General features: G+C 54.7%; 1 protein-coding gene across 2 annotated transcripts in view; it reads right to left on the bottom strand.

The window, feature by feature from the left end:
- Nucleotides 1-3,144: 3,144 nt before the first annotated feature.
- LOC140406882 (uncharacterized) overlaps nt 3,145-27,394 on the bottom strand; it is a 41,684-nt gene continuing 17,434 nt past the window's right edge. The window contains exons 2-3 of one of the 2 annotated variants that reach the window (XM_072494746.1): nt 18,797-18,934; nt 3,145-8,123 (exon numbers count right to left, since the gene is read on the bottom strand). In XM_072494746.1, the coding sequence (XP_072350847.1) occupies nt 5,185-8,123; nt 18,797-18,896 (3,039 nt within the window). In that variant the 5' untranslated portion in view covers nt 18,897-18,934 and the 3' untranslated portion in view covers nt 3,145-5,184. The remainder of the gene's footprint in view (nt 8,124-18,796; nt 18,935-27,394) is intronic. The other variant, XM_072494747.1, reaches the window with a different exon arrangement.

Raw genomic sequence — 27,394 nt, 5'->3', positions numbered from 1 at the left:
TTTGGTGAAAGTATCTAGGAAGCCTGTTGAATCACACCTGAAGGGAACGCTCTTGTGTCCATCCTAGCCAAATTCAACATAAAGGTTGTAGGTAAGGTGGACTTCAGAATATATTTTGGAGTTTCTAAACCCTGGTCCATGACAGTCTGTCACCCTTTCTTTCTTTGAGTCATTTAATGCCCAATGAGATTTCCTAATTCCCACCTGACTCTTATGTGCTGTTTGCAGTATTTCCCTCGGACTCTCCCGTACCAGCCTCCCCGAACAGGCGGCGGAATGTGGTGACTAGGGGCTTTTCACAGTAATTTCATTGAAGCCTACTTGTGACGATAAGTGATTATTATTATTAATCATGGATGAAGCTACAACTTTTACTCCTGCCAAATCATTCCCCAAAAGGCCTATTCCGTCCACTGGTAACTCCTTAATCACCCTGACAACTACTGAACCTGACACTAAATCACACTACAACTGTACTTTGTACAATGGAACTGAAATATAATCTCCACTGATCCCATTCACTAATACCTTAGCTTTTATTGAACTGTCTGGAGGGAAAACCAAATCCTTCTCCGGTAGTACAGTAGCCCTTGTGTCCCTTCAGGTTGTTATGGGTTTCGGTATCTCAGTTGAGGAAAATGGGGTAATCATCCCCTTTGGACACAAACCCTGCATATTTCTCATCTGCCTCATTCCTCACCCTGCTCCCACAGCAGTGTTTACCTCGGGACTCCTCAGTCCAGTGAAAGCTACAGTCTGCACCGCATTCTCCACTTTTATTCCCTTCTCGACTCCCATGGGCTTTCCTTCTAACTTCCAACACACTGAACGAACATGTCCCACCTTGTTACAAGGGTGATACCACGGCTTTGGAGTCTCACTTCCACCCTCAGTACCTTCCTTCCTGGTCTGAGGCGGGGATCTCGGAGCATTCCCAACCATCCATTCTTTACCGTGGCTACTGCTGCCCTCTCACTCTCCCACTTCCTATCCTTTTCCAAAGTATGGGGGTGATGGAACAAAGGTTTAAATTCATGGACTCGCTCAGAATCGTCAGCCATAATTGCTGTCTGTCTGGCAGTCTTCACCTTCTGGTCTTCAACATGGGCTCTTATTATCGAAGGTAGGAAATTCTTAAACTCCTTTCAGAGAATTGAAGTTTGAATTTTTTTTCCCAATTCAGGAGCAACTTAGCGTGCCCAATTCACCTACCCTCCACATCTTTGGGGCTATCGTGCTAATTTCCCGAAGAGAATGATCTCTCTCAGAGCCTCATGGGTAGTTGCAACTCCCAATTCTCGGACTCGTCTATCTAAATTGTTCTGCTTACCCCTTTCGAATTCAACATACGCCTGTGCTCATGTCTCCTTAACTTCTGAAAAGGTTTGCCAATTCATACCTGCCCAGACTAGCCTTTTTTTACCGTGTCATAATCCTGAGACACCCATTCCGACAGGGAAGCATAAATTTCCTGGGCTGGATTATCCGTCGGCGGGATCGTCCGCGGATTTCCCGACAGCGTGGGGGGTGCCCACAATGGGAAACCCCATTGGCCGGCTGGTGAGACGGAGAATCCCGCTGCTGGTGGGGCGCGGCGCTCCAGAAAACCTAAGCGGTGGGACGAAGAATCACGTCCCTGTGTGCGTCCCATCAACTTATTCCGCAGGGGTAATGATCATATTCCCCTTGGACACTCTGTTTGGGTTGCCATTTTCCCAAAAGCCCCAATAAATGTTTCTACCTCATTCTCATCATATTTTGGGAGGGTCTGTATGTTTTGGGAGGGCCTGTATATTTTGGGAGGGCCTGTATATTTTGGGAGGGCCTGTATATTTTGGGATGGCCTGTATGTTTTGGGAGGGCCTGTATGTTTTGGGAGGGCCTGTATGATTTGGGAGGGCCTGTATATTTTGGGTGGGCCTGTATATTTTGGGAGGGCCTGTATATTTTGGGAGGGCCTGTATATTTTGGGATGGCCTGTATATTTTGGGATGGCCTGTATATTTTGGGATGGCCTGTATATTTTGGGAGGGTCTGTATGTTTTGGGCTGGCCTCTATATTTTGGGTGGGCCTGTATATTTTGGGATGGCCTGTATGTTTTGGGTGGGCCTGTATGTTTTGGGAGGGCCTGTATGTTTTGGGAGGGCCTGTGTATTTTGGGTGGGCCTGTATATTTTGGTATGGCCTGTATATTTTGGGATGGCCTGTATGTTTTGGGTGGGCCTGTATGTTTTGGGCGGGCCTGTATGTTTTGGGAGGGCCTGTGTATTTTGGTATGGCCTGTATATTTTGGGAGGGCCTGTATATTTTGGGAAGGCCTGTATATTTTGGGAGGGCCTGTATATTTTGGGAGGGCCTGTATGTTTTGGGAGGGCCTGTATGTTTTGGGAGGGCCTGTATGTTTTGGGAGGGCCTGTATGTTTTGGGAGGGCCTGTATAAATTTAGACTTGTCGCCACTGGATTCGGGGACTAAGCTGCCCTCTACGTTCTGGCAGCTCCCCTCATTTTCAGTGCCTTTAGCTGGAACGCTGCCTCTTCAGCTTCTTCCTCTCTCTCTAATTCCACCCTCCTCATTTCCATCTCCATTCCTCTTTTCCTCCATCTCCATTTCTTTTTCTATTCTCTTTCATTGACTTTCATGCTCAAACTGCAGCTGAATTCTCGCCCGCTCAATTTCCCCACCAGAAAGTCTCCTTGATGCTGTTCTACTTTGTGGCCCCTCTTGCATTCCTGGCATCTCTTTCAAATATGAACGCTGAGCGATCGCGTGTTATCTCCGCTTTACTAACTCTAGCTGGTTACCTCTATTCCTACTTCCCCAGCCAATTCAACCAGCTTGTCTTTTCAAAGGTCTTTTTATAAACCAGAGACAGTCATCCACCTGAAGAAAACCCCTTCGCAGCTTCCAGAGCCATCCTGTTGTATTGTCTGCTGTTTATTTCTTTGAACCGTGACCCAAACTTCACCCTCTACCGTTCCAAAACTGAGCCCTCAAATGATGTGACCACCCTGGGCTTGTGTGCGGTCCATTCCAGCTCCACTTGCCCCGGGGTCACACACAAGTGAATTAACCAATAATTCTCAGAAAAATACCCGACGTCTTCGGCCCTTGGCTGGCCAATAATTACAGTCACCAGGTTCGTAAGTTTGAACAATGTTAGTTTATTTATCGCAAGAACTATAATGGAATATGCAGCAAATAGAACTGGTTAACTTTGATCTAATTGCTAAATCCCTACTTTAACTTGCTCCCCTCCCCCACCCTCTACAAGACAGACAGACAAACGGGACGAAAGGGCAACGAAAATCTGAAGTAAAATGAAAAGAGCGTCTTAGTTTCAGCTGGGTGTTCCCTACACCTCACTCTTCTTCAAACTTTGCTTTCAGTTCAAGGTTTTTACTGCAGATTCATTCAGGTCTCTGTAGTTTCAGGAATACAGCACTAACAGACTTTCTGGAGAGAGAGAGGGGGAGTCCTGGTCTATGGTTGCTGCCAGTAATGGTTTTCCTGCAGATTAATTCATTCAGGTTCTCTGCAGTTCTAAGGATACAGCACCCATAGCCGTCTGGAGGGAAGAGAGAGCGAGAGCGAGTCCTTGTTCTTGTGTTTCCAGGAGTCCGGCTCCTTCCGTCTCTGAAAACAACTCCTCTGGGATAGGATCCAATCACCACCTGTTACGGGCAATGTTCGGACGTTTGGGCCAATTCACTCTCCCCGTCCCACCACCCCCGCCAATCCATCAAATCCATCTCACTCCTGCTGCTGAAAAGTCTGAAGCTCCTGTTCGTTGTCCCTGCTGCTTGACTTAAAGATACATGCCCATTAATCACCCACAGATAAAAATAATAACGGCAAAATAAAAGAAAGGGGAGATATGGGAATAAACAGGAAGAACCCTTACACACCAACGCCTCCGTTTTGGTATGAACCAATTTCTATTAATAACCCCACAGTAAACATATGACAAGAATAACTCAAAGGGTTAATTTATTTGCGCGCACACAAAGCTCGGGAAGGGGTATCACAATGTAGCCCCCCCCCCCCCCCCCACCCAGTGCCTGCATTCAATAAAAGAGAAATAGAGAAAGGAAAGATTTACAGGGCAAAGACCACAGAGAAAATAATTATTGTTGTACTTGAGTCTAGAATCAAAGTCCAAAGGTGTATTCTTTCACAGAGATCAGCAGGCAGAAAACTGATGCTGGATAACTTCATGAAGAGTTAACTCCCACGATGAGATAAGCACGCAGAGATGAACCAATCTTGTAGACGACGGTATAGAAGTTCAAGTAGAGAGAGTGGAAGGTTGCAGGGCTCTTTGTCCTGGCAGATGAGTAGATGCGAGTTGGCCAGGCTCGGCTCTTAAATGCAGGAGGCCTTTGTACATGAATTTAGTCTCTGTAGCCGGCAAGGCCCGTTAGGGTCTCTTCAGAGACAACGAGGCGTAAACTCCCTGGAGAGTGCAAAATAACTCCTTTTGTTCAGGGTCATAGGCATTGCCTCAGCCAAGGATGCTTGTCCAGTTTTTAAAAATTAGCCACGAGGAAATCGAAAGTGTGAGCTTTTAGTCCATTTCCAATATTCACTAATAAATCCACTGGAGAATTCATAACAATTTCATTATCCGGAGGGCACAGTCAGAAGTCTCACAACACCAGGTTAAAGTCCAACAGGTTTGTTTCGAATCACTAGCTTTCGGAGCGCTGCTCCTTCCTCAGGTGAACTAGCTTTCGGAGTGACCTCAGGTGAATCCTGTTCACCTGAGGAAGGAGCATAGCTCCGAAAGCTAGTGATTCGAAACAAACCTGTCGGACTTTAACCTGGTGTTGTGAGACTTCTTACTGTGCCCACCCAGTCCAACGCCGGCATCTCCACATCATGTTTACCCAGAGAGTGGGGAGAATGTGGAACTCTCTCCTAATGGGAGTGGTTGAGGGAAATGGTGTTGATGTATTTAAGGGGAAGTTGGATAAATACACGAGAGTGTAAGGAACAGAAGGGTGTGTTGATGGGGTGGGGAGGGGGGCAAAGAGGGTGTGAGGACGCTTATGCAGAGCAGAATCGATTAGATTAACCCCTCAGTCCGCGTCACTCGATATATTACAGCCAATTGTACACATGTCCCTGTAATTTAACCCCCTCTGGGTCTGAAATACCCTTCTCCCTGTTGTTAATTCCTGTCTACCCCTGAGGCTTCGAGCGGTTCAGCTCCGTCAGGAAGCTCCTGAAGCTGTCGCTGTTCATAGCCCAAAATGTACTCCTCATCCTGACTCGCCACGCCTCGCCTCCAACTGAGGGCCCGTCCTCCGCACTCCCTCCGCCCCTAGCCCCCGACTCCTCTCCCCCCTCGCCTCGCCCCTCAGCTGTGAGCTCCGGGAGGCAGCGGTTGGCAGCGAATAGGCCGGACAGGTTGAAGCAGTAGTGGATCGGGAAGCCCTCTCCGTCTCTGGGGAAGGGAATCTGGGAATTCTGAAGCGCCCTCGCAATGGCAGGAGACTTCTCGTCACAAGACGTGATCAGGAGCTGGAGCTTTGCTCCAGAATTCACAGTCATCAGTCTACTGATTTCACCCTGCAGAGAAACTGCTGACGATTCGACCAGGGCGCACACAAAGTCAGAATTCAGATTGCTGTTTTGGAATTGATCAATCTCATCGGTCATTTTGTGAATTGACATAGGTAGTACGGAAAAGACTTGGTCAGGATTATGAAATATTGCTGGATTTAGAATTATAATGGAGAGAGAGAATGGGACCCGGAACCCCTCCTGGTGATGGATTTTGAATATCATCCCCAGACCGTGGTCCCACTTCCTCAAATCCTCCGTTAACTGGAACCGGAACTCGTCTTCCCAGTCCACTCCCAGGATGTAATTTATCAGACCATCGACAAAATCACTTATTCCCGATACCTCATTCCCAATGAGAGAGATTGATCTGTGATTGGCCGAGGGCCCAGATGTCCCAAAGGTGAACTTTCTGTAAATCGAATCAGCGTCCTCCCTCGCCAGCGGGAGCTGGTACACCGCCGGCCTGCCAGCCCTCACCAGCTTGCTCTCTCGGCGGAGTCTCTCTGCCAACTGAGCTGGGGTCTTCTCCCTCGGAGTCACGGTCATCACCTCCTGACTCGGATCGCTGCGGCCCGCTGCCCCGCAGTCAGCGGTCACTCGGAACCTATAGGGAGTGCCGATGCTCAGACTGTCCAGAGTGTACACACAGCTCGGACCCTCCGTCCTTAGCCCACTCCATGGGCCCTCCTGGCTCTCCCCTCTCTGATACTCAATAAAGTAATGCCCAATGCTCACACCATCACCAACCAGGGCTGGAGGGGCCCAGCTGACGGTTAGAGAAGTGGGCAGAATGTCGGAGAGTGAAACCTGACCAGGTGAAGTGGCAGGAAGGGTGAGGACCCTGTCAGTCGGATCACTGAGCAGGCCTATCCATGGCTTGTACACTGGTGCCAACCTGAACTGGTAGTGTGTGTGTGGATGTAGCCCTGACACGGTGAATGTCTCAGTGCCAGCCAGTGCATCCTGCCAGTGCCAATCCCTGTCCTCCACAGCCCTGTAGCCCACCTTGAACACCAGCACTGGCCCAGTGTAGTCCACAGGGGCCTTGAGCTGGAGAGTTACACTGGAACCACTGACTTCGCAGATCACCGGGATGTCAGGTTTCTGCAGTGTAAGTTCCTTCTTGACCAGAATGCCCTGTTCGTACAGGAAAACCGAGGCTCCAGGACAACTCTTGTCATCCACTGAGGCGATTGCGATCTTACTGATTTCTGAATCACAGGATTTGTAGAAATCTATGAATTGCTGGAACTGACTTGCCGATTCCCTCATCCGATGTGACACAGATTCGACATTGAACCAGGCCTGGCTCGGCTGAATTGTGTCGCCCTGCGATGTACGGCCTGGTTCTGTCCCTGACCGGGGGCTCCTGAGGTGATTGGAGAGCTCCTGGAGATAGGTATCCGTCTCTCCCAATGAGGTGAACGCAAAGCAGACAAGGGATTGGATCATTGGGTCGTTCAACACCTTACCCAACTGTCTGTAGGTCAGAACGTCCACTCCCAACATGGCCAAGTATCCCTGGACCGTGTCTGCTTCCTCCTCCCTCTGCTCCAGCCAAGTGTTCAGACAGGAGTAGCTGAATGGCGATTGGTCTTTCTGTATCAACATGTCCGCCAGGACGGATTCCTCCTTCCCCAGGCCCCGGATGGACGGCAGGATTTCTGACAGCTCTTTCCGAAACACCGTCTGCTTTTCCAGGCAACTTGCCTTGAAGGATTCGACCTTTCCCTGCAACTCGGAGAATGCTCTGTGCGCCGGGCTTTTGATCAGATCGTTGCACCTCATCGCGATGTCCCGGGACTGATCGAAGATCATCTGGCAGCGATTGACCAGCTCGACACTGATCTCCCGCTCGAGCTGGGCCGCCCTCGAGTCCAACCTCTCCAGAGGGTACAACCAGGCTGTCAGGGGCACTGCCTTCTCTCCCTGTTCACCCAGTAACTTGGGCAGCGACGCGTAAAGCTCAACAGCTTCCTGGTAACTCTCAGGGTTTCTGTCGAGGAAGAAATCTCCATGAAACGTGCAGCTGAAGGACTCAACGGTTTTCTTCTCCGCGTCGGAGAGCTTCAAGGAGCCCTTCCCCTCGATCTGGAAAGTGGGGATTTTCTTAACCATGACGTGTAGGGTGCCCTCGACTTCCTGCACATTGTCGCCGGACGAATAGTCTCGGTCAAACACAAGGAAGGCCTGAGCACCGTACAACACGCCCGTGACAACGTGAGTAGCTGCGTCCTGCTCAAAGACACTTTGGTAGGTGATATGCTGGGGGCCCAGTTGGCTCATGGTCAGCTCCTCGAAGCGCGTTGTCGCTCGGTACTGAAGGGTGAGGCGGGCCTGCTCCGTGGATTTTTTCACGTCATTCAGATATTTGGCAGAGCCACTCACCTCCACCAGCCCCCCCAGAAAGCTGGCCGACAGCGAGGCTTCAACGCCCAAGGCAGAAGACTTGTCCTGGATGGAGTCGCTGGAAATCAGCTTAAAGTCGGTGCTGGGTTTCGGCTGCACATCAATGTTTTTCTGCAGTTCAGCCAGATCCCATAACGTGACACCTGCAACAAAAAGATGGACAACAGAATTAATCGTCAGTACTGAGTGAGAGCCGCACTGTAAGAGGGTCAGTACTGAGTGAGAGCTGCACTGTCAGAGGGTCAGTACTGAGGGAGTGCTGCACTGTCAGAGGGTCAGTATTGAGGGAGTGCCGCACTGTAAGAGGGTCAGTACTGAGTGAGAGCTGCACTGTCAGAGGGTCAGTACTGAGGGAGTGCCGCACTGTCAGAGGGTCAGTACTGAGGGAGTGCTGCACTGTCAGAGGGCCAGGACTGAGGGAGTGCTGCACTGTCAGAGGGTCAGTACTGAGGGAGTGCCGCACTGTCAGAGTGTCAGTACTGAGGGAGTGCCGCACTGTCAGAGGGTCAGTACTGAGTGAGAGCTGCACTGTCAGAGGGCCAGGACTGAGGGAGTGCTGCACTGTCAGAGTGTCAGTACTGAGGGAGTGCTGCACTGTCAGAGGGTCAGTACTGAGGGAGTGCCGCACTGTCAGAGGGTCAGTACTGAGGGAGTGCTGCACTGTCAGAGGGTCAGTACTGAGGGAGTGCTGCACTGACAGAGGGTCAGTCCTGAGGGAGTGCCGCACTGACAGAGGGTCAGTACTGAGGGAGTTCCGCACTGTCAGAGGGTCAGTACTGAGGGAGTGCCGCACTGTCAGAGTGTCAGTACTGGGGGAGTGCCGCACTGTCAGAGGGTCAGTGCTGAGGGAGTGCTGCACTGTCAGAGGGTCCGTACTGGGGAGCGCTGCACTGTCAGAGGGTCAGTACTGAGGGAGTGCTGCACTGTCAGAGGGTCAGTATGGGGGAGCGCTGCGCTGTCAGAGGGTCAGTACTGAGGGAGTGCTGCACTGTCAGAGGGCCAGTACTGGGGGAGTGCCGCACTGTCAGAGGGTCAGTGCTGAGGGAGTGCTGCAGTGTCAGAGGGTCCGTACTGGGGGAGCGCTGCACTGTCAGAGGGTCAGTACTGAGGGAGTGCTGCACTGTCAGAGGGTCAGTACTGGGGGAGCGCTGCACTGTCAGAGGGTCAGTACTGAGGGAGCGCTGCACTGTCAGAGGGTCAGTACTGAGGGAGTGCTGCACTGTCAGAGGGTCAGTCCTGAGGGAGTGCGGCATTGTCAGAGGGTCAGTACTGAGGGAGTGCTGCACTGTCAGAGGGTCAGTACTGAGGGAGTGCCGCACTGTCAGAGGGTCAGTACTGAGGGAGCGCCACACTGTCAGAGGGTCAGGACTGAGGGAGTGCCGCACTGTCATAGGGTCAGTACTGAGGGAGCGCTGCACTGTCAGAGGGTCAGTACTGAGGGAGCGCCACACTGTCAGAGGGTCAGTACTGAGGGAGCGCCACACTGTCAGAGGGTCAGGACTGAGGGAGTGCCGCACTGTCAGAGGGTCAGTATGAGGGAGCGCCACACTGTCAGAGGGTCAGTACTGAGGGAGTGCTGCACTGTCAGAGGGTCAGTACTGAGGGAGTGCCGCACTGTCAGAGGGTCAGTACTGAGGGAGTGCCACACTGTCAGAGGGTCAGTACTGAGGGAGTGCCGCACTGTCAGAGGGTCAGTACTGAGGGAGCGCCACACTGTCAGAGGGTCAGTACTGAGGGAGCGCCACACTGTCAGAGGGTCAGGACTGAGGGAGCGCCGCACTGTCAGAGGGTCAGTACTGAGGGAGCACCGCACTGTCAGAGGGTCAGTACTGAGGGAGTGCCGCACTGTCAGAGGGTCAGTACTGAGGGAGTGCCGCACTGTCAGAGGGTCAGTACTGAGGGAGCACCGCACTGTCAGAGGGTCAGTACTGAGGGAGTGCCGCACTGTCAGAGGGTCAGTACTGAGGGAGTGCCGCACTGTCAGAGGGTCAGTACTGAGGGAGTGCCGCACTGTCAGAGGGTCAGTACTGAGGGAGTGCTGCACTGTCAGAGGGCCAGTACTGGGGGAGTGCCGCACTGTCAGAGGGTCAGTGCTGAGGGAGTGCTGCACTGTAAGAGGGCCAGTACTGGGGGAGTGCCGCACTGTCAGAGGGTCAGTGCTGAGGGAGTGCTGCAGTGTCAGAGTGTCAGTACTGAGGGAGTGCTGCACTGTCAGAGGGTCAGTACTGAGGGAGTGCCGCACTGTCAGAGGGTCAGTACTGAGGGAGTGCTGCACTGTCAGAGGGTCAGTACTGAGGGAGTGCTGCACTGACAGAGGGTCAGTCCTGAGGGAGTGCCGCACTGACAGAGGGTCAGTACTGAGGGAGTTCCGCACTGTCAGAGGGTCAGTACTGAGGGAGTGCCGCACTGTCAGAGTGTCAGTACTGAGGGAGTGCTGCACTGTCAGAGGGTCAGTACTGAGGGAGTGCCGCACTGTCAGAGGGTCAGTACTGAGGGAGTGCTGCACTGTCAGAGGGTCAGTACTGAGTGAGTGCTGTACTGTCAGAGGGTCAGTACTGAGGGAGTGCTGCACTGTCAGTGGGTCAGTACTGAGGGAGTGCTGCACTGTCAGAGGGTCAGTACTGAGGGAGTGCTGCACTGTCAGAGGGTCAGTACTGAGGGGGTGCTGCACTGTCAGAGAGTCAGTACTGAGGGAGTGCTGCACTGTCAGGGTCAGTACTGAGGGAGTGCTGCACTGTCAGAGGGACAGTACTGAGGGAGTGCTGCACTGTCAGAGGGTCAGTACTGAGGGAGTGCTGCACTGTCAGAGGGTCAGTACTGAGGGAGCGCCGCACTGTCAGAGGGACAGTACTGAGGGAGTGCTGCACTGCCAGAGGGTCAGTGCTGAGGGAGTGCTGCACTGTCAGAGGGTCAGTACTGAGGGAGTGCTGCACTGTCAGAGGTTCAGTACTGAGGGAGTGCTGCACTGTCAAAGGGTCAGTACTGCGGGAGAGCCGCACTCTCAGGCGGTCAGTACTGAGGGAGTGCCGCACTGTCAGAGGGCCAGGACTGAGGGAGTGCTGCACTGTCAGAGTGTCAGTACTGAGGGAGTGCCGCACTGTCAGAGGGTCAGTACTGAGGGAGTGCCGCACTGTCAGAGGGTCAGTACGGAGGGAGTGCTGCACTGTCAGAGGGTCAGTACTGAGGGAAGGACGCACTGTCAGAGGCTCAGTACGGAGGGAGTGCTGCACTGTCAGGGTCAGTACTGAGGGAGTGCTGCACTGTCAGAGGGTCAGTACTGAGGGAGTGCTGCACTGTCAGAGGGTCAGTATTGAGGGAGAGCCGCACTGTCAGAGGGTCAGTACTGAGGGAGTGCTGCACTGTCAGAGGGTCAGTACTGAGGGAGTGCTGCACTGTCAGAGGGTCAGTACTGGGGAGCGCGGCGCTGTCAGAGGGTCAGTACTGAGGGAGTGCTGCACTGTCAGAGGGTCAGTACTGAGGGAGTACTGCACTGTCAGAGGGTCAGTACTGAGGGAGTGCCGCACTGTCAGAGGGTCAGTACTGAGGGAGTGCTGCACTGTCAGAGGGTCAGTACTGAGGGAGTGCTGCACTGTCAGAGGGTCAGTACTGAGGGAGTGCTGCACTGTCAGAGGGCCAGTACTGGGGGAGCGCTGCGCTGTCAGAGGGTCAGTACTGAGGGAGTGCTGCACTGTCAGAGGGCCAGTACTGGGGGAGTGCCGCACTGTCAGAGGGTCAGTGCTGAGGGAGTGCTGCAGTGTCAGAGGGTCCGTACTGGGGGAGCGCTGCACTGTCAGAGGGTCAGTACTGAGGGAGTGCTGCACTGTCAGAGGGTCAGTACTGGGGGAGCGCTGCACTTTCAGAGGGTCAGTACTGAGGGAGCGCTGCACTGTCAGAGGGTCAGTACTGAGGGAGTGCTGCACTGTCAGAGGGTCAGTCCTGAGGGAGTGCGGCATTGTCAGAGGGTCAGTACTGAGGGAGTGCTGCACTGTCAGAGGGTCAGTACTGAGGGAGTGCCGCACTGTCAGAGGGTCAGTACTGAGGGAGCGCCACACTGTCAGAGGGTCAGGACTGAGGGAGTGCCGCACTGTCATAGGGTCAGTACTGAGGGAGCGCTGCACTGTCAGAGGGTCAGTACTGAGGGAGCGCCACGCTGTCAGAGGGTCAGTACTGAGGGAGCGCCACACTGTCAGAGGGTCAGGACTGAGGGAGTGCCGCACTGTCAGAGGGTCAGTCCTGAGGGAGTGCGGCATTGTCAGAGGGTCAGTACTGAGGGAGTGCTGCACTGTCAGAGGGTCAGTACTGAGGGAGCGCCACGCTGTCAGAGGGTCAGTACTGAGGGAGCGCCACACTGTCAGAGGGTCAGGACTGAGGGAGTGCCGCACTGTCAGAGGGTCAGTATGAGGGAGCGCCACACTGTCAGAGGGTCAGTACTGAGGGAGTGCCGCACTGTCAGAGGGTCAGTACTGAGGGAGCGCCACACTGTCAGAGGGTCAGTACTGAGGGAGCGCCACACTGTCAGAGGGTCAGGACTGAGGGAGCGCCGCACTGTCAGAGGGTCAGTACTGAGGGAGCACCGCACTGTCAGAGGGTCAGTACTGAGGGAGTGCCGCACTGTCAGAGGGTCAGTACTGAGGGAGTGCCGCACTGTCAGAGGGTCAGTACTGAGGGAGTGCTGCATTGTCAGAGGGTCAGTACTGAGGGAGTGCCGCACTGTCAGAGGGTCAGTACTGAGGGAGCACCGCACTGTCAGAGGGTCAGTACTGAGGGAGTGCCGCACTGTCAGAGGGTCAGTACTGAGGGAGTGCCGCACTGTCAGAGGGTCAGTACTGAGGGAGTGCCGCACTGTCAGAGGGTCAGTACTGAGGGAGTGCTGCACTGTCAGAGGGCCAGTACTGGGGGAGTGCCGCACTGTCAGAGGGTCAGTGCTGAGGGAGTGCTGCACTGTCAGAGGGTCCGTACTGGGGGAGCGCTGCACTGTCAGAGGGTCAGTACTGAGGGAGTGCTGCACTGTCAGAGGGTCAGTACTGGGGGAGCGCTGCGCTGTCAGAGGGTCAGTACTGAGGGAGTGCTGCACTGTCAGAGGGTCAGTACTGGGGGAGCGCTGCACTGTCAGAGAGTCAGTACTGAGGGAGTGCCGCACTGTCAGAGGGTCAGTACTGAGGGAGTGCTGCACTGTCAGAGGGCCAGTACTGGGGGAGTGCCGCACTGTCAGAGGGTCAGTGCTGAGGGAGTGCTGCAGTGTCAGAGGGTCCGTACTGGGGGAGCGCTGCACTGTCAGAGGGTCAGTACTGAGGGAGTGCTGCACTGTCAGAGGGTCAGTACTGGGGGAGCGCTGCACTGTCAGAGGGTCAGTACTGAGGGAGCGCTGCACTGTCAGACGGTCAGTACTGAGGGAGTGCTGCACTGTCAGAGGGTCAGTCCTGAGGGAGTGCGGCATTGTCAGAGGGTCAGTACTGAGGGAGTGCTGCACTGTCAGAGGGTCAGTACTGAGGGAGTGCCGCACTGTCACAGGGTCATTACTGAGGGAGCGCCACACTGTCAGAGGGTCAGGACTGAGGGAGTGCCGCACTGTCATAGGGTCAGTACTGAGGGAGCGCTGCACTGTCAGAGGGTCAGGACTGAGGGAGTGCCGCACTGTCAGAGGGTCAGTACTGAGGGAGCGCCACACTGTCAGAGGGTCAGTACTGAGGGAGTGCTGCACTGTCAGAGGGTCAGTACTGAGGGAGTGCCGCACTGTCAGAGGGTCAGTACTGAGGGAGTGCTGCACTGTCAGAGGGTCAGTACTGAGGGAGTGCCGCACTGTCAGAGTGTCAGTACTGAGGGAGCGCCACACTGTCAGAGGGTCAGTACTGAGGGAGCGCCACACTGTCAGAGGGTCAGTACTGAGGGAGTGCCGCACTGTCAGAGGGTCAGTACTGAGGGAGTGCTGCACTGTCAGAGGGTCTGTACTGAGGGAGTGCCGCACTGTCAAAGGGTCAGTACTGAGGGAGCGCCACACTGTCAGAGGGTCAGTACTGAGGGAGCGCCACACTGTCAGAGGGTCAGGACTGAGGGAGTGCCGCACTGTCAGAGGGTCAGTACTGAGGGAGCACCGCACTGTCAGAGGGTCAGTACTGAGGGAGTGCCGCACTGTCAGAGGGTCAGTACTGAGGGAGTGCCGCACTGTCAGAGGGTCAGTACTGAGGGAGTGCTGCATTGTCAGAGGGTCAGTACTGAGGGAGTGCCGCACTGTCAGAGGGTCAGTACTGAGGGAGCACCGCACTGTCAGAGGGTCAGTACTGAGGGAGTGCCGCACTGTCAGAGGGTCAGTACTGAGGGAGTGCCGCACTGTCAGAGGGTCAGTATTGAGGGAGTGCTGCACTGTCAGAGGGTCAGTACTGAGGGAGTGCCGCACTGTCAGAGGGTCAGTACTGAGGGAGTGCCGCACTGTCAGAGGGTCAGTATTGAGGGAGTGCTGCACTGTCAGAGGGTCAGTATTGAGGGAGTGCCGCACTGTCAGAGGGTCAGTACTGAGGGAGTGCTGCACTGTCAGAGGGTCAGTATTGAGGGAGAACAAAGAACAAAGAACAAAGAAATGTACAGCACAGGAACAGGCCCTTCGGCCCTCCAAGCCCGTGCCGACCATACTGCCCGACTAAACTACAATCTTCTACACTTCCTGGGTCCGTATCCTTCTATTCCCATCCTATTCATATATTTGTCAAGATGCCCCTTAAATGTCCCTATCGTCCCTGCCTCCACTACCTCCTCCGGTAGTGAGTTCCAGGCACCCACTACCCTCTGCGTAAAAAACTTGCCTCGTACATCTACTCTAAACTTTGCCCCTCTCACCTTAAACCTATGCCCCCTAGTAATTGACCCCTCTACCCTGGGGAAAAGCCTCTGACTATCCACTCTGTCTATGCCCCTCATAATTTTGTATACCTCTATCAGGTCGCCCCTCAACCTCCTTCGTTCCAGTGAGAACAAACCGAGTTTATTCAATTGCTCCTCATAGCTTATGCCCTCCATACCAGGCAACATTCTGGTAAATCTCTTCTGCACCCTCTCTAAAGCCTCCACATCCTTCTGGTAGTGTGGCGACCAGAATTGAACACTATACTCCAAGTGTGGCCTAACTAAGGTTCTATACAGCTGCAACATGACTTGCCAATTCTTATACTCAATGCCCCGGCCAATGAAGGCAAGCATGCCGTATGCCTTCTTGACTACCTTCTCCACCTGTGTAGCCCCTTTCAGTGATCTGTGGACCTGTACTCCTAGATCTCTTTGACTTTCAATACTCTTGAGGGTTCTACCATTCACTGTATATTCCCTACCTGCATTAGCCCTTCCAAAATGCATTACCTCACATTTGTCCAGGTTAAACTCCATCTGCCATCTCTCCGCCCAAGTCTCCAGACAATCTAAATCCTGCTGTATCCTCAGACAGTCCTCATCGCTATCCGCAATTCCACCAACCTTTGTGTCGTCTGCAAACTTACTAATCAGACCAGTTACATTTTCCTCCAAATCATTTATATATACTACAAAGAGCAAAGGTCCCAGCACTGATCCCTGTGGAACACCACTGGTCACAGCCCTCCAATTAGAAAAGCATCCCTCCATTGCTACCCTCTGCCTTCTATGGCCTAGCCAGTTCTGTATCCACCTTGCCAGTTCACCCCTGATCCCGTGTGACTTCACCTTTTGTACTAGTCTACCATGAGGGACCTTGTCAAAGGCCTTACTGAAGTCCATATAGACAACATCTACTGCCCTACCTGCATCAATCATCTTAGTGACCTCCTCGAAAAACTCGATCAAGTTAGTGAGACACGACGTCCCCTTCACAAAACCGTGCTGCCTCTCACTAATACGTCCATTTGCTTCCAAATGGGAGTAGATCCTGTCTCGAAGAATTCTCTCCAGTAATTTCCCTACCACTGAAGTAAGGCTCACCGGCCTGTAGTTCCCGGGATTATCCCTGCCACCCTTCTTAAACAGAGGAACAACATTGGCTATTCTCCAGTCCTCCGGGACATCCCCTGAAGACAGCGAGGATCCAAAGATTTCTGTCAAGGCCTCAGCAATTTCCTCTCCAGCCTCCTTCAGTATTCTGGGGTAGATCCCATCCGGCCCTGGGGACTTATCTACCTTAATATTTTTTAAGACACCCAACACCTCATCTTTTTGGATCACAATGTGACCCAGGCTATCTACACCCCCTTCTCCAGACTCAACATCTACCAATTCCTTCTCTTTGGTGAATACTGATGCAAAGTATTCATTTAGTACCTCGCCCATTTCCTCTGGCTCCACACATAGATTCCCTTGCCTATCCTTCAGTGGGCCAACCCTTTCCCTGGCTACCCTCTTGCTTTTTATGTAAGTGTAAAAAGCCTTGGGATTTTCCTTAACCCTATTTGCCAATGACTTTTCATGACCCCTTCTAGCCCTCCTGACTCCCTGCTTAAGTTCCTTCCTACTTTCCTTATATGCCACACAGGCTTCGTCTGTTCCCAGCCTTTTAGCCCTGACAAATGCCTCCTTTTTCTTTTTGACGAGGCCTACAATATCATTCGTCATCCAAGGTTCCCGAAAATTGCCGTATTTGTCTTTCTTCCTCACAGGAACATGCCTGTCCTGTATTCCTATCAACTGACACTTGAAAGCCTCCCACATGTCAGATGTTGATTTGCCCTCAAACATCCGCCCCCAATCTATGCTCTTCAGTTCCCGCCTAATATTGTTATAATTAGCCTTCCCCCAATTTAGCACATTCATCCTCGGACCACTCTTATCCTTGTCCACCAGTACTTTAAAACTTACTGAATTGTGGTCACTGTTACCGAAATGCTCCCCTACTGAAACATCTACCACCTGGCCGGGCTCATTCCCCAATACCAGGTCCAGTACCGCCTCTTCCCTAGTTGGACTGTTTACATATTGTTTTAAGAAGCCCTCCTGGATGCTCCTTACAAACTCTGCCCCGTCTAAGCCCCTGGCACTAAGTGAGTCCCAGTCAATATTGGGGAAGTTGAAGTCTCCCATCACCACAACCCTGTTGTTTTTACTCTTTTCCAAAATCTGTCTACCTATCTGCTCCTCTATCTCCCGCTGGCTGTTGGGAGGCCTGTAGTATACCCCCAACATTGTGACTGCACCCTTCTTATTCCTGATCTCTACCCATATAGCCTCACTGCCCTCTGAGGTGTCCTCTCGCTGTATAGCTGTGATACTCTCCTGAACAAGTAGCGCAACTCCGCCTCCCCTTTTACATCCCCCTCTATCCCGCCTGAAACATCTAAATCCTGGAACGTTTAGCTGCCAATCCTGCCCTTCCCTCAACCAGGTCTCTGTAATGGCAACAACATCATAGTTCCAAGTACTAATCCAAGCTCTAAGTTCATCTGCCTTACCCGTAATGCTCCTTGCATTAAAACATATGCACTTCAGGCCACCAGACCCGCTGTGTTCAGCAACTTCTCCCCGTCTGCTCTGCCTCAGAGCCACACTGTCCATATTCCCTAGTTCTCCCTCAACGCTCTCACCTTCTGACCTATTGCTCCCGTGCCCACCCCCCTGCCATACTAGTTTAAACCCTCCCGTGTGACACTAGTCAGTGCTGCACTGTCAGAGGGTCAGTACTGAGGGAGTGCTGCACTGTCAGAGGGTCAGTACTGAGGGAGTGCTGCACTGTCAGTGGGTCAGTACTGAGGGAGTGCCGCACTGTCAGAGGGTCAGTACTGAGGGAGTGCTGCACTGTCAGAGGGTCAGTATTGAGGGAGTGCTGCACTGTCAGAGGGTCAGTACTGAGGGAGTGCCGCACTGTCAGAGGGTCAGTACTGAGGGAGTGCTGCACTGTCAGAGGGTCAGTATTGAGGGAGTGCTGCACTGTCAGAGGGTCAGTACTGAGGGAGTGCCGCACTGTCAGAGGGTCAGTACTGAGGGAGTGCCGCACTGTCAGAGGGTCAGTATTGAGGGAGTGCTGCACTGTCAGAGGGTCAGTACTGAGGGAGTGCCGCACTGTCAGAGGGTCAGTATTGAGGGAGTGCTGCACTGTCAGAGGGTCAGTACTGAGGGAGTGCCGCACTGTCAGTGGGTCAGTACTGAGGGAGTGCCGCACTGTCAGAGGGTCAGTACTGAGGGAGTGCTGCACTGTCAGAGGGTCAGTACTGAGGGAGTGCCGCACTGTCAGAGGGTCAGTACTGAGGGAGTGCTGCACTGTCAGAGGGTCAGTATTGAGGGAGTGCTGCACTGTCAGAGGGTCAGTACTGAGGGAGTGCCGCACTGTCAGAGGGTCAGTACTGAGGGAGTGCCGCACTGTCAGAGGGTCAGTATTGAGGGAGTGCTGCACTGTCAGAGGGTCAGTACTGAGGGAGTGCCGCACTGTCAGAGGGTCAGTATTGAGGGAGTGCTGCACTGTCAGAGGGTCAGTACTGAGGGAGTGCCGCACTGTCAGAGGGTCAGTATTGAGGGAGTGCTGCACTGTCAGAGGGTCAGTACTGAGGGAGTGCTGCACTGTCAGAGGGTCAGTACTGAGGGAGTGCCGCACTGTCAGAGCGTCTGTACTGAGGGAGTGCCGCACTGTCAGAGAGTCAGTACTGAGGGAGTGACGCACTGTCAGAGGGTCAGTACTGAGGGAGTGCCGCACTGTCAGAGAGTCAGTACTGAGGGAGTGCTGCACTGTCAGAGGGTCAGTACTGGGGAGCGCTGCACTGTTGAAGTATTTATATCCGAGATACTATTGGGATTTCTCTCCTGGGCGATGATTGGATAATATATATTTGAACTGAACTGTAATGGGATTAAATCCGTGTCGAGCTGCCCTTACCGGGGATGATGGTGTCGCTGCGTCTATCGTACAGCATCCCAATCCGGAGCGGTCTCCCAAGAGTTGGTATTTGGAAAAGGCCGAGCCCTCCACCAGCCATTGTTCCCGGTTTGTTCTCGCCCTCGACGGGATAGATCTCTGATGTGATGACAAACATGGAATGGTTACAGCACCGAAGGAGGCCATTCTGTCCCACGTTTCCATGCTAGCTCTCTGCAGGCGTTGTCCCTCCTGCTCCTCGCCTTCCTCCCCACAGCCCCGCGGATATTTTCTCCACAGCCCATTCTCCAATTCTCTTTCAGAAGCCTCGATCGAGACTCAGATCCCAGTCACGGTTGCCCAATGAATACATTTTGTCCCCAGCTTGACCTCGCTCCAACCAATCAGCAAGAATCTGACTGTATTTTCCATTCAGTTTGAGGGAGGGAAGAGAGGCTCCATGACTAGTTGGAATGAAAATAAGAACAGCTGTGAGGACATGAAATTGGAGCTCGCTGAAGTGAAGTTGGAAATATACTGAACGGTTGTTCAGTGGCAGACATTTCAAGGGATATTTCAGAATATGCAGAATAGATACATTCCAGGGTCAGTATTGATGGAGTCATGGGCACTCCCTCAGCATCCAGGATGATTCTTCTCCAGTTCGTGCGTTCTGAGGCAAGCGATTCCCACGTGTCATTGGGGATGTTGTATATATTTAGGGGGACATTCAGAGTCCTTGTAGAGCGTCCTCTGCCCTCTTAGACATCGCTTGCCGTTGCAGAGCTTAGATGGATCACTTGTTTCAGGACTCTCGTGTCGGGCCTGCGGTCAATGTGACCCGCATTTCACAGTTGGTCGAGGATGACCAGTGCTTCGATACTGGGGATGTTTATCGCGGGAGACGACACTCACGTTGATACGCCTGTCCTGTCAGTGGATTTGCCGGATGTTACACAGGCAGCGTTGGTGATACCTCTTCAAGGATTTGAGATGTCTGCTATACTGTCAGAGGGTCAGTACTGAGGGAGAGCTGCACTGTCAGAGGGTCAGTACTGAGGGAGTGCTGCACTGTCAGAAGGTCAGTACTGAGGGAGTGCCGCACTGTCAGAGGGTCAGTACTGAGGGAGTGCCGCACTGTCAGAGGGTCTGTACTGAGGGAGTGCCACACTGTCAGAGGGTCAGTACTGAGGGAGTGCTGCACTGTCAGAGGGTCAGTACTGAGAGAGTGCCGCACTGTCAGAGGGTCAGTACTGAGGGAGTGCCGCAGTGTTAGAGGGTCAGTAATGAGGGAGTGCCGCACTGTCAGAGGGTCAGTACTGAGGGGGTGCCGCACTGTCAGAGGGTCAGTACTGAGGGAGTGCCGCACTGTCAGAGGGTCAGTACTGAGGGAGTGCCGCACTGTCAGAGGGTCAGTACTGAGGGAGTGCTGCACTGTCAGAGGGTCAGTACTGAGGGAGTGCTGCACTGTCAGAGGGTCAGTACTGAGGGAGTGCCGCACTGTCAGAGGGTCAGTACTGAGGGAGTGCCGCAGTGTTAGAGGGTCAGTAATGAGGGAGTGCCGCACTGTCAGAGGGTGAGTACTGAGGGGGTGCCGCACTGTCAGAGGGTCAGTACTGAGGGAGTGCCGCACTGTCAGAGGGTCAGTACTGAGGGAGTGCCGCACTGTCAGAGGGTCAGTACTGAGGGAGTGCTGCACTGTCAGAGGGTCAGTACTGAGGGAGTGCTGCACTGTCAGAGGGTCAGTACTGAGTGAGTGACGCACTGTCAGAGGTTCAGTACTGAGTGAGTGCCACACTGTCAGAGGATCAGTACTGGGGGAGCGCTGCACTGTCAGAGGGTCAGTACTGAGGGAGTGCCGCACTGTCAGAGGGTCAGTACTGAGGGAGTGCTGCACTGTCAGAGGGTCAGTACTGAGGGAGTGCTGCACTGTCAGAGAGTCAGTACTGAGGGAGTGCCGCACTGTCAGAGGGTCAGTACTGAGGGAGTGCTGCACTGTCAGAGGGTCAGTACTGAGGGAGTGCTGCACTGTCAGAGAGTCAGTACTGAGGGAGTGCCGCACTGTCAGAGGGTCAGCACTGAGGGAGTGCTGCACTGTCAGAGGATCAGTACTGGGGGAGCGCTGCACTGTCAGAGGGTCAGTACTGAGGGAGTGCTGCACTGTCAGATGGTCAGTACTGAGGGAGTGCTGCACTGTCAGAGGGTCAGTACTGAGTGAGTGACGCACTGTCAGAGGGTCAGTACTGAGTGAGTGCCACACTGTCAGAGGATCAGTACTGGGGGAGCGCTGCACTGTCAGAGGGTCAGTACTGAGGGAGTGCCGCACTGTCAGAGAGTCAGTACTGAGGGAGTGCCGCACTGTCAGAGGGTCAGTACTGAGGGAGTGCTGCACTGTCAGAGGATCAGTACTGGGGGAGCGCTGCACTGTCAGAGGGTCAGTACTGAGGGAGTGCCGCACTGTCAGAGGGTCAGTACTGAGGGAGTGCTGCACTGTCAGAGAGTCAGTACTGAGGGAGTGCCGCACTGTCAGAGGGTCAGTACTGAGGGAGTGCTGCACTGTCAGAGGATCAGTACTGGGGGAGCGCTGCACTGTCAGAGGGTCAGTACTGAGGGAGTGCTGCACTGTCAGATGGTCAGTACTGAGGGAGTGCTGCACTGTTAGAGGGTCAGTACTGAGGGAGTGCTGCACTGTCAGAGGGTCAGTACTGAGGGATTACCGCACTGTCAGAGGGTCAGTACTGAGGGAGTGCCGCACTGTCAGAGGGTCAGTACTGAGGGAGCGCCGCACTGTCAGAGGGTCAGTACTGAGGGAGTGCCGCACTGTCAGAGGGTCAGTACTGAGGGAGTGCCGCACTGTCACAGTGTCAGTACTGAGGGAGTGCCGCACTGGCAGATGGTCAGTACTGAGGGAGCCCCGCACTGTCAGAGGGTCAGTACTGAGGGAGTGCCGCACTGTCAGAGGGTCAGTACTGAGGGAGTGCCGCACTGTCAGAGGGACAGTACTGAGAGAGTGCTGCACTGTCAGAGGGTCAGTACTGAGGGAGCGCTGCACCATCAGAGGGTCAGTACTGAGGGAGTGCCGCACTGTCAGAGGGTCAGTACTGAGGGAGTGCCGCACTGGCAGATGGTCAGTACTGGGGGAGTGCTGCACTGTCAGAGGGTCAGTACTGAGGGAGTGCCGCACTGTCAGAGGGTCAGTACTGAGGGAGTGCTGCACTGTCAGAGGGTCACTACTGACGGAGTGCCGCACTGTCAGAGGGTCAGTACTGAGGGAGTGCTGCACTGTTAGAGGGTCAGTACTGAGGGAGTGCTGCACTGTCAGTGGGTCAGTACTGAGGGAGTGCCACACTGTCAGAGGGTCAGTACTGAGGAAGTGCTGCACTGTCAGAGGGTCACTACTGAGGGAGTGCCGCACTGTCAGAGGGTCAGTACTGAGGGAGTGCTGCACTGTCAGAGGGTCAGTACTGAGGGAGTGCTGCACCGTCAGAGGTTCAGTACTGAGGGAGTGCCACACTGTCAGAGGGTCAGTACTGAGGAAGTGCTGCACTGTCAGAGGGTCAGTACTGAGGGAGTGCCGCACTGTCGGAGGGTCAGTACTGAGGGAGTGCCGCACTGTCAGAGGGTCAGTACTGAGGGAGTGCTGCACTGTCAGAGGGTCAGTACTGAGGGAGTGCTGCACTGTCAGAGGGTCAGTACTGAGTGAGTGACGCACTGTCAGAGGGTCAGTACTGAGTGAGTGCCACACTGTCAGAGGATCAGTACTGGGGGAGCGCTGCACTGTCAGAGGGTCAGTACTGAGGGAGTGCCGCACTGTCAGAGGGTCAGTACTGAGGGAGAGCCGCACTGTCAGAGGGGCAGTACTGAGGGAGTGCCGCACGGTCAGAGGGTCAGTACTGAGGGAGTGCTGCACTGTCAGAGGATCAGTACTGGGGGAGCGCTGCACTGTCAGAGGGTCAGTACTGAGGGAGTGCTGCACTGTCAGATGGTCAGTACTGAGGGAGTGCTGCACTGTTAGAGGGTCAGTACTGAGGGAGTGCAGCACTGTCAGAGGGTCAGTACTGAGGGAGTGCCGCACTGTCAGAGGGTCAGTACTGAGGGAGTGCTGCACTGTCAGAGGGTCAGTACTGAGGGAGTACTGCACTGTCAGAGGGTCAGTACTGAGGGAGTGCTGCGCTGTCAGAGGGTCAGTACTGAGGGAGTGCTGCACTGTCAGAGGGTCAGTACTGAGGGAGTGCCGCACTGTCAGAGGGTCAGTACTGAGGGAGTGCCGCACTGTCAGAGGGTCAGTACTGAGGGAGTGCCGCACTGTCAGAGGGTCTGTACTGAGGGAGTGCTGCACTGGCAGAGGGTCAGTACTGAGGGAGTGCCGCACTGTCAGAGGGTCAGTACTGAGGGAGTGCTGCACTGTCAGAGGGTCAGTACTGAGTGAGTGACGCACTGTCAGAGGGTCAGTACTGAGTGAGTGCCACACTGTCAGAGGATCAGTACTGGGGGAGCGCTGCACTGTCAGAGGGTCAGTACTGAGGGAGTGCCGCACTGTCAGAGGGTCAGTACTGAGGGAGTGCTGCACTGTCAGAGAGTCAGTACTGAGGGAGTGCCGCACTGTCAGAGGGTCAGTACTGAGGGAGTGCCGCACTGTCAGAGGGTCAGTACTGAGGGAGTGCTGCACTGTCAGAGGGTCAGTACTGAGGGAGTGCCGCACTGTCGGAGGGTCAGTACTGAGGGAGTGCTGCACTGTCAGAGGGTCAGTACTGAGGGAGTGCTGCACTGTCAGAGGGTCAGTACTGAGGGAGTGCTGCACTGTCAGAGGGTCAGTACTGAGGGAGTGCCGCACTGTCAGAGGGTCAGTACTGAGGGAGTGCCGCAGTGTTAGAGGGTCAGTAATGAGGGAGTGCCGCACTGTCAGAGGGTGAGTACTGAGGGGGTGCCGCACTGTCAGAGGGTCAGTACTGAGGGAGTGCCGCACTGTCAGAGGGTCAGTACTGAGGAAGTGCCGCACTGTCAGAGGGTCAGTACTGAGGGTGTGCTGCACTGTCAGAGGGTCAGTACTGAGGGAGTGCTGCACTGTCAGAGGGTCAGTACTGAGTGAGTGACGCACTGTCAGAGGGTCAGTACTGAGTGAGTGCCACACTGTCAGAGGATCAGTACTGGGGGAGCGCTGCACTGTCAGAGGGTCAGTACTGAGGGAGTGCCGCACTGTCAGAGGGTCAGTACTGAGGGAGTGCTGCACTGTCAGAGGGTCAGTACTGAGGGAGTGCTGCACTGTCAGAGAGTCAGTACTGAGGGAGTGCCGCACTGTCAGAGGGTCAGTACTGAGGGAGTGCTGCACTGTCAGAGAGTCAGTACTGAGGGAGTGCCGCACTGTCAGAGGATCAGCACTGAGGGAGTGCTGCACTGTCAGAGGATCAGTACTGGGGGAGCGCTGCACTGTCAGAGGGTCAGTACTGAGGGAGTGCTGCACTGTCAGAGGGTCAGTACTGAGGGAGTGCCGCACTGTCAGAGGGCCAGTACTGAGTGAGTGCCACACTGTCAGAGGATCAGTACTGGGGGAGCGCTGCACTGTCAGAGGGTCAGTATTGAGGGAGTGCCGCACTGTCAGAGGGTCAGTACTGAGGGAGTGCTGCACTGTCAGAGAGTCAGTACTGAGGGAGTGCCGCACTGTCAGAGGGTCAGTACTGAGGGAGTGCTGCACTGTCAGAGGATCAGTACTGGGGGAGCGCTGCACTGTCAGAGGGTCAGTACTGAGGGAGTGCTGCACTGTCAGATGGTCAGTACTGAGGGAGTGCTGCACTGTTAGAGGGTCAGTACTGAGGGAGTGCTGCACTGTCAGAGGGTCAGTACTGAGGGATTACCGCACTGTCAGAGGGTCAGTACTGAGGGAGTGCCGCACTGTCAGAGGGTCAGTACTGAGGGAGCGCCGCACTGTCAGAGGGTCAGTACTGAGGGAGTGCCGCACTGTCAGAGGGTCAGTACTGAGGGAGTGCTGCACTGTCACAGTGTCAGTACTGAGGGAGTGCCGCACTGGCAGATGGTCAGTACTGAGGGAGCCCCGCACTGTCAGAGGGTCAGTACTGAGGGAGTGCCGCACTGTCAGAGGGTCAGTACTGAGGGAGTGCCGCACTGTCAGAGGGACAGTACTGAGGGAGCGCCGCACTGTCAGAGGGTCAGTACTGAGGGAGTGCCGCACTGGCAGATGGTCAGTACTGGGGGAGTGCTGCACTGTCAGAGGGTCAGTACTGAGGGAGTGCCGCACTGTCAGGGGGTCAGTACTGAGGGAGTGCTGCACTGTCAGAGGGTCACTACTGACGGAGTGCCGCACTGTCAGAGGGTCAGTACTGAGGGAGTGCTGCACTGTCAGAGGGTCAGTACTGAGGGAGTGCTGCACTGTCAGTGGGTCAGTACTGAGGGAGTGCCACACTGTCAGAGGGTCAGTACTGAGGAAGTGCTGCACTGTCAGAGGGTCACTACTGAGGGAGTGCCGCACTGTCAGAGGGTCAGTACTGAGTGAGTGACGCACTGTCAGAGGGTCAGTACTGAGTGAGTGCCACACTGTCAGAGGATCAGTACTGGGGGAGCGCTGCACTGTCAGAGGGTCAGTACTGAGGGAGTGCCGCACTGTCAGAGGGTCAGTACTGAAGGAGTGCTGCACTGTCAGAGAGTCAGTACTGAGGGAGTGCCGCACTGTCAGAGGGTCAGTACTGAGGGAGTGCAGCACTGTCAGAGGGTCAGTACTGAGGGAGTGCCGCACTGGCAGAGGGTCAGTACTGAGGGAGTGCTGCACTGTCAGAGGGTCAGTACTGAGGGAGTACTGCACTGTCAGAGGGTCAGTACTGAGGGAGTGCTGCGCTGTCAGAGGGTCAGTACTGAGGGAGTGCTGCACTGTCAGAGGGTCAGTACTGAGGGAGTGCCGCAGTGTCAGAGGGTCAGTACTGAGGGAGTGCCGCACTGTCAGAGGGTCAGTACTGAGGGAGTGCCGCACTGTCAGAGGGTCTGTACTGAGGGAGTGCTGCACTGGCAGAGGGTCAGTACTGAGGGAGTGCTGCACGGTCAGAGGGTCAGTAGTGAGGGAGTGCCGCACTGTGAGAGGGTCAGTACTGAGGGAGTGCTGCACTGTCAGAGGGTCAGTACTGAGGGAGTGCCGCACTGTCAGAGGGTCAGTACTGAGGGAGTGCTGCACTGTCAGAGGGTCAGTACTGAGGGAGTGCCGCACTGTCGGAGGGTCAGGACTGAGGGAGTGCTGCACTGTCAGAGGGTCAGTACTGAGGGAGTGCTGCACTGTCAGAGGGTCAGTACTGAGGGAGTGCTGCACTGTCAGAGGGTCAGTACTGAGGGAGTGCCGCACTGTCAGAGGGTCAGTACTGAGGGAGTGCCGCAGTGTTAGAGGGTCAGTAATGAGGGAGTGCCGCACTGTCAGAGGGTGAGTACTGAGGGGGTGCAGCACTGTCAGAGGGTCAGTACTGAGGGAGTGCCGCACTGTCAGAGGGTCAGTACTGAGGGAGTGCTGCACTGTCAGATGGTCAGTACTGAGGGAGTGCTGCACTGTCAGAGGGTCAGTACTGAGTGAGTGACGCACTGTCAGAGGGTCAGTACTGAGTGAGTGCCACACTGTCAGAGGATCAGTACTGGGGGAGCGCTGCACTGTCAGAGGGTCAGTACTGAGGGAGTGCCGCACTGTCAGAGGGTCAGTACTGAGGGAGTGCTGCACTGTCAGAGAGTCAGTACTGAGGGAGTGCCGCACTGTCAGAGGGTCAGTACTGAGGGAGTGCTGCACTGTCAGAGGATCAGTACTGGGGGAGCGCTGCACTGTCAGAGGGTCAGTACTGAGGGAGTGCTGCACTGTCAGATGGTCAGTACTGAGGGAGTGCTGCACTGTTAGAGGGTCAGTACTGAGGGAGTGCTGCACTGTCAGAGGGTCAGTACTGAGGGATTACCGCACTGTCAGAGGGTCAGTACTGAGGGAGTGCCGCACTGTCAGAGGGTCAGTACTGAGGGAGCGCCGCACTGTCAGAGGGTCAGTACTGAGGGAGTGCCGCACTGTCAGAGGGTCAGTACTGAGGGAGTGCCGCACTGTCACAGTGTCAGTACTGAGGGAGTGCCGCACTGGCAGATGGTCAGTACTGAGGGAGCCCCGCACTGTCAGAGGGTCAGTACTGAGGGAGTGCCGCACTGTCAGAGGGTCAGTACTGAGGGAGTGCCGCACTGTCAGAGGGACAGTACTGAGGGAGCGCCGCACTGTCAGAGGGTCAGTACTGAGGGAGTGCCGCACTGGCAGATGGTCAGTACTGGGGGAGTGCTGCACTGTCAGAGGGTCAGTACTGAGGGAGTGCCGCACTGTCAGAGGGTCAGTACTGAGGGAGTGCTGCACTGTCAGAGGGTCACTACTGACGGAGTGCCGCACTGTCAGAGGGTCAGTACTGAGGGAGTGCTGCACTGTCAGAGGGTCAGTACTGAGGGAGTGCTGCACTGTCAGTGGGTCAGTACTGAGGGAGTGCCACACTGTCAGAGGGTCAGTACTGAGGAAGTGCTGCACTGTCAGAGGGTCACTACTGAGGGAGTGCCGCACTGTCAGAGGGTCAGTACTGAGGGAGTGCTGCACTGTCAGAGGGTCAGTACTGAGGG

This window comes from Scyliorhinus torazame, unplaced genomic scaffold (assembly GCF_047496885.1).
Source record: "Scyliorhinus torazame isolate Kashiwa2021f unplaced genomic scaffold, sScyTor2.1 scaffold_972, whole genome shotgun sequence".
Taxonomy (NCBI): domain Eukaryota; kingdom Metazoa; phylum Chordata; class Chondrichthyes; order Carcharhiniformes; family Scyliorhinidae; genus Scyliorhinus; species Scyliorhinus torazame.
This window is presented reverse-complemented; position numbering and strand designations above follow the sequence as displayed.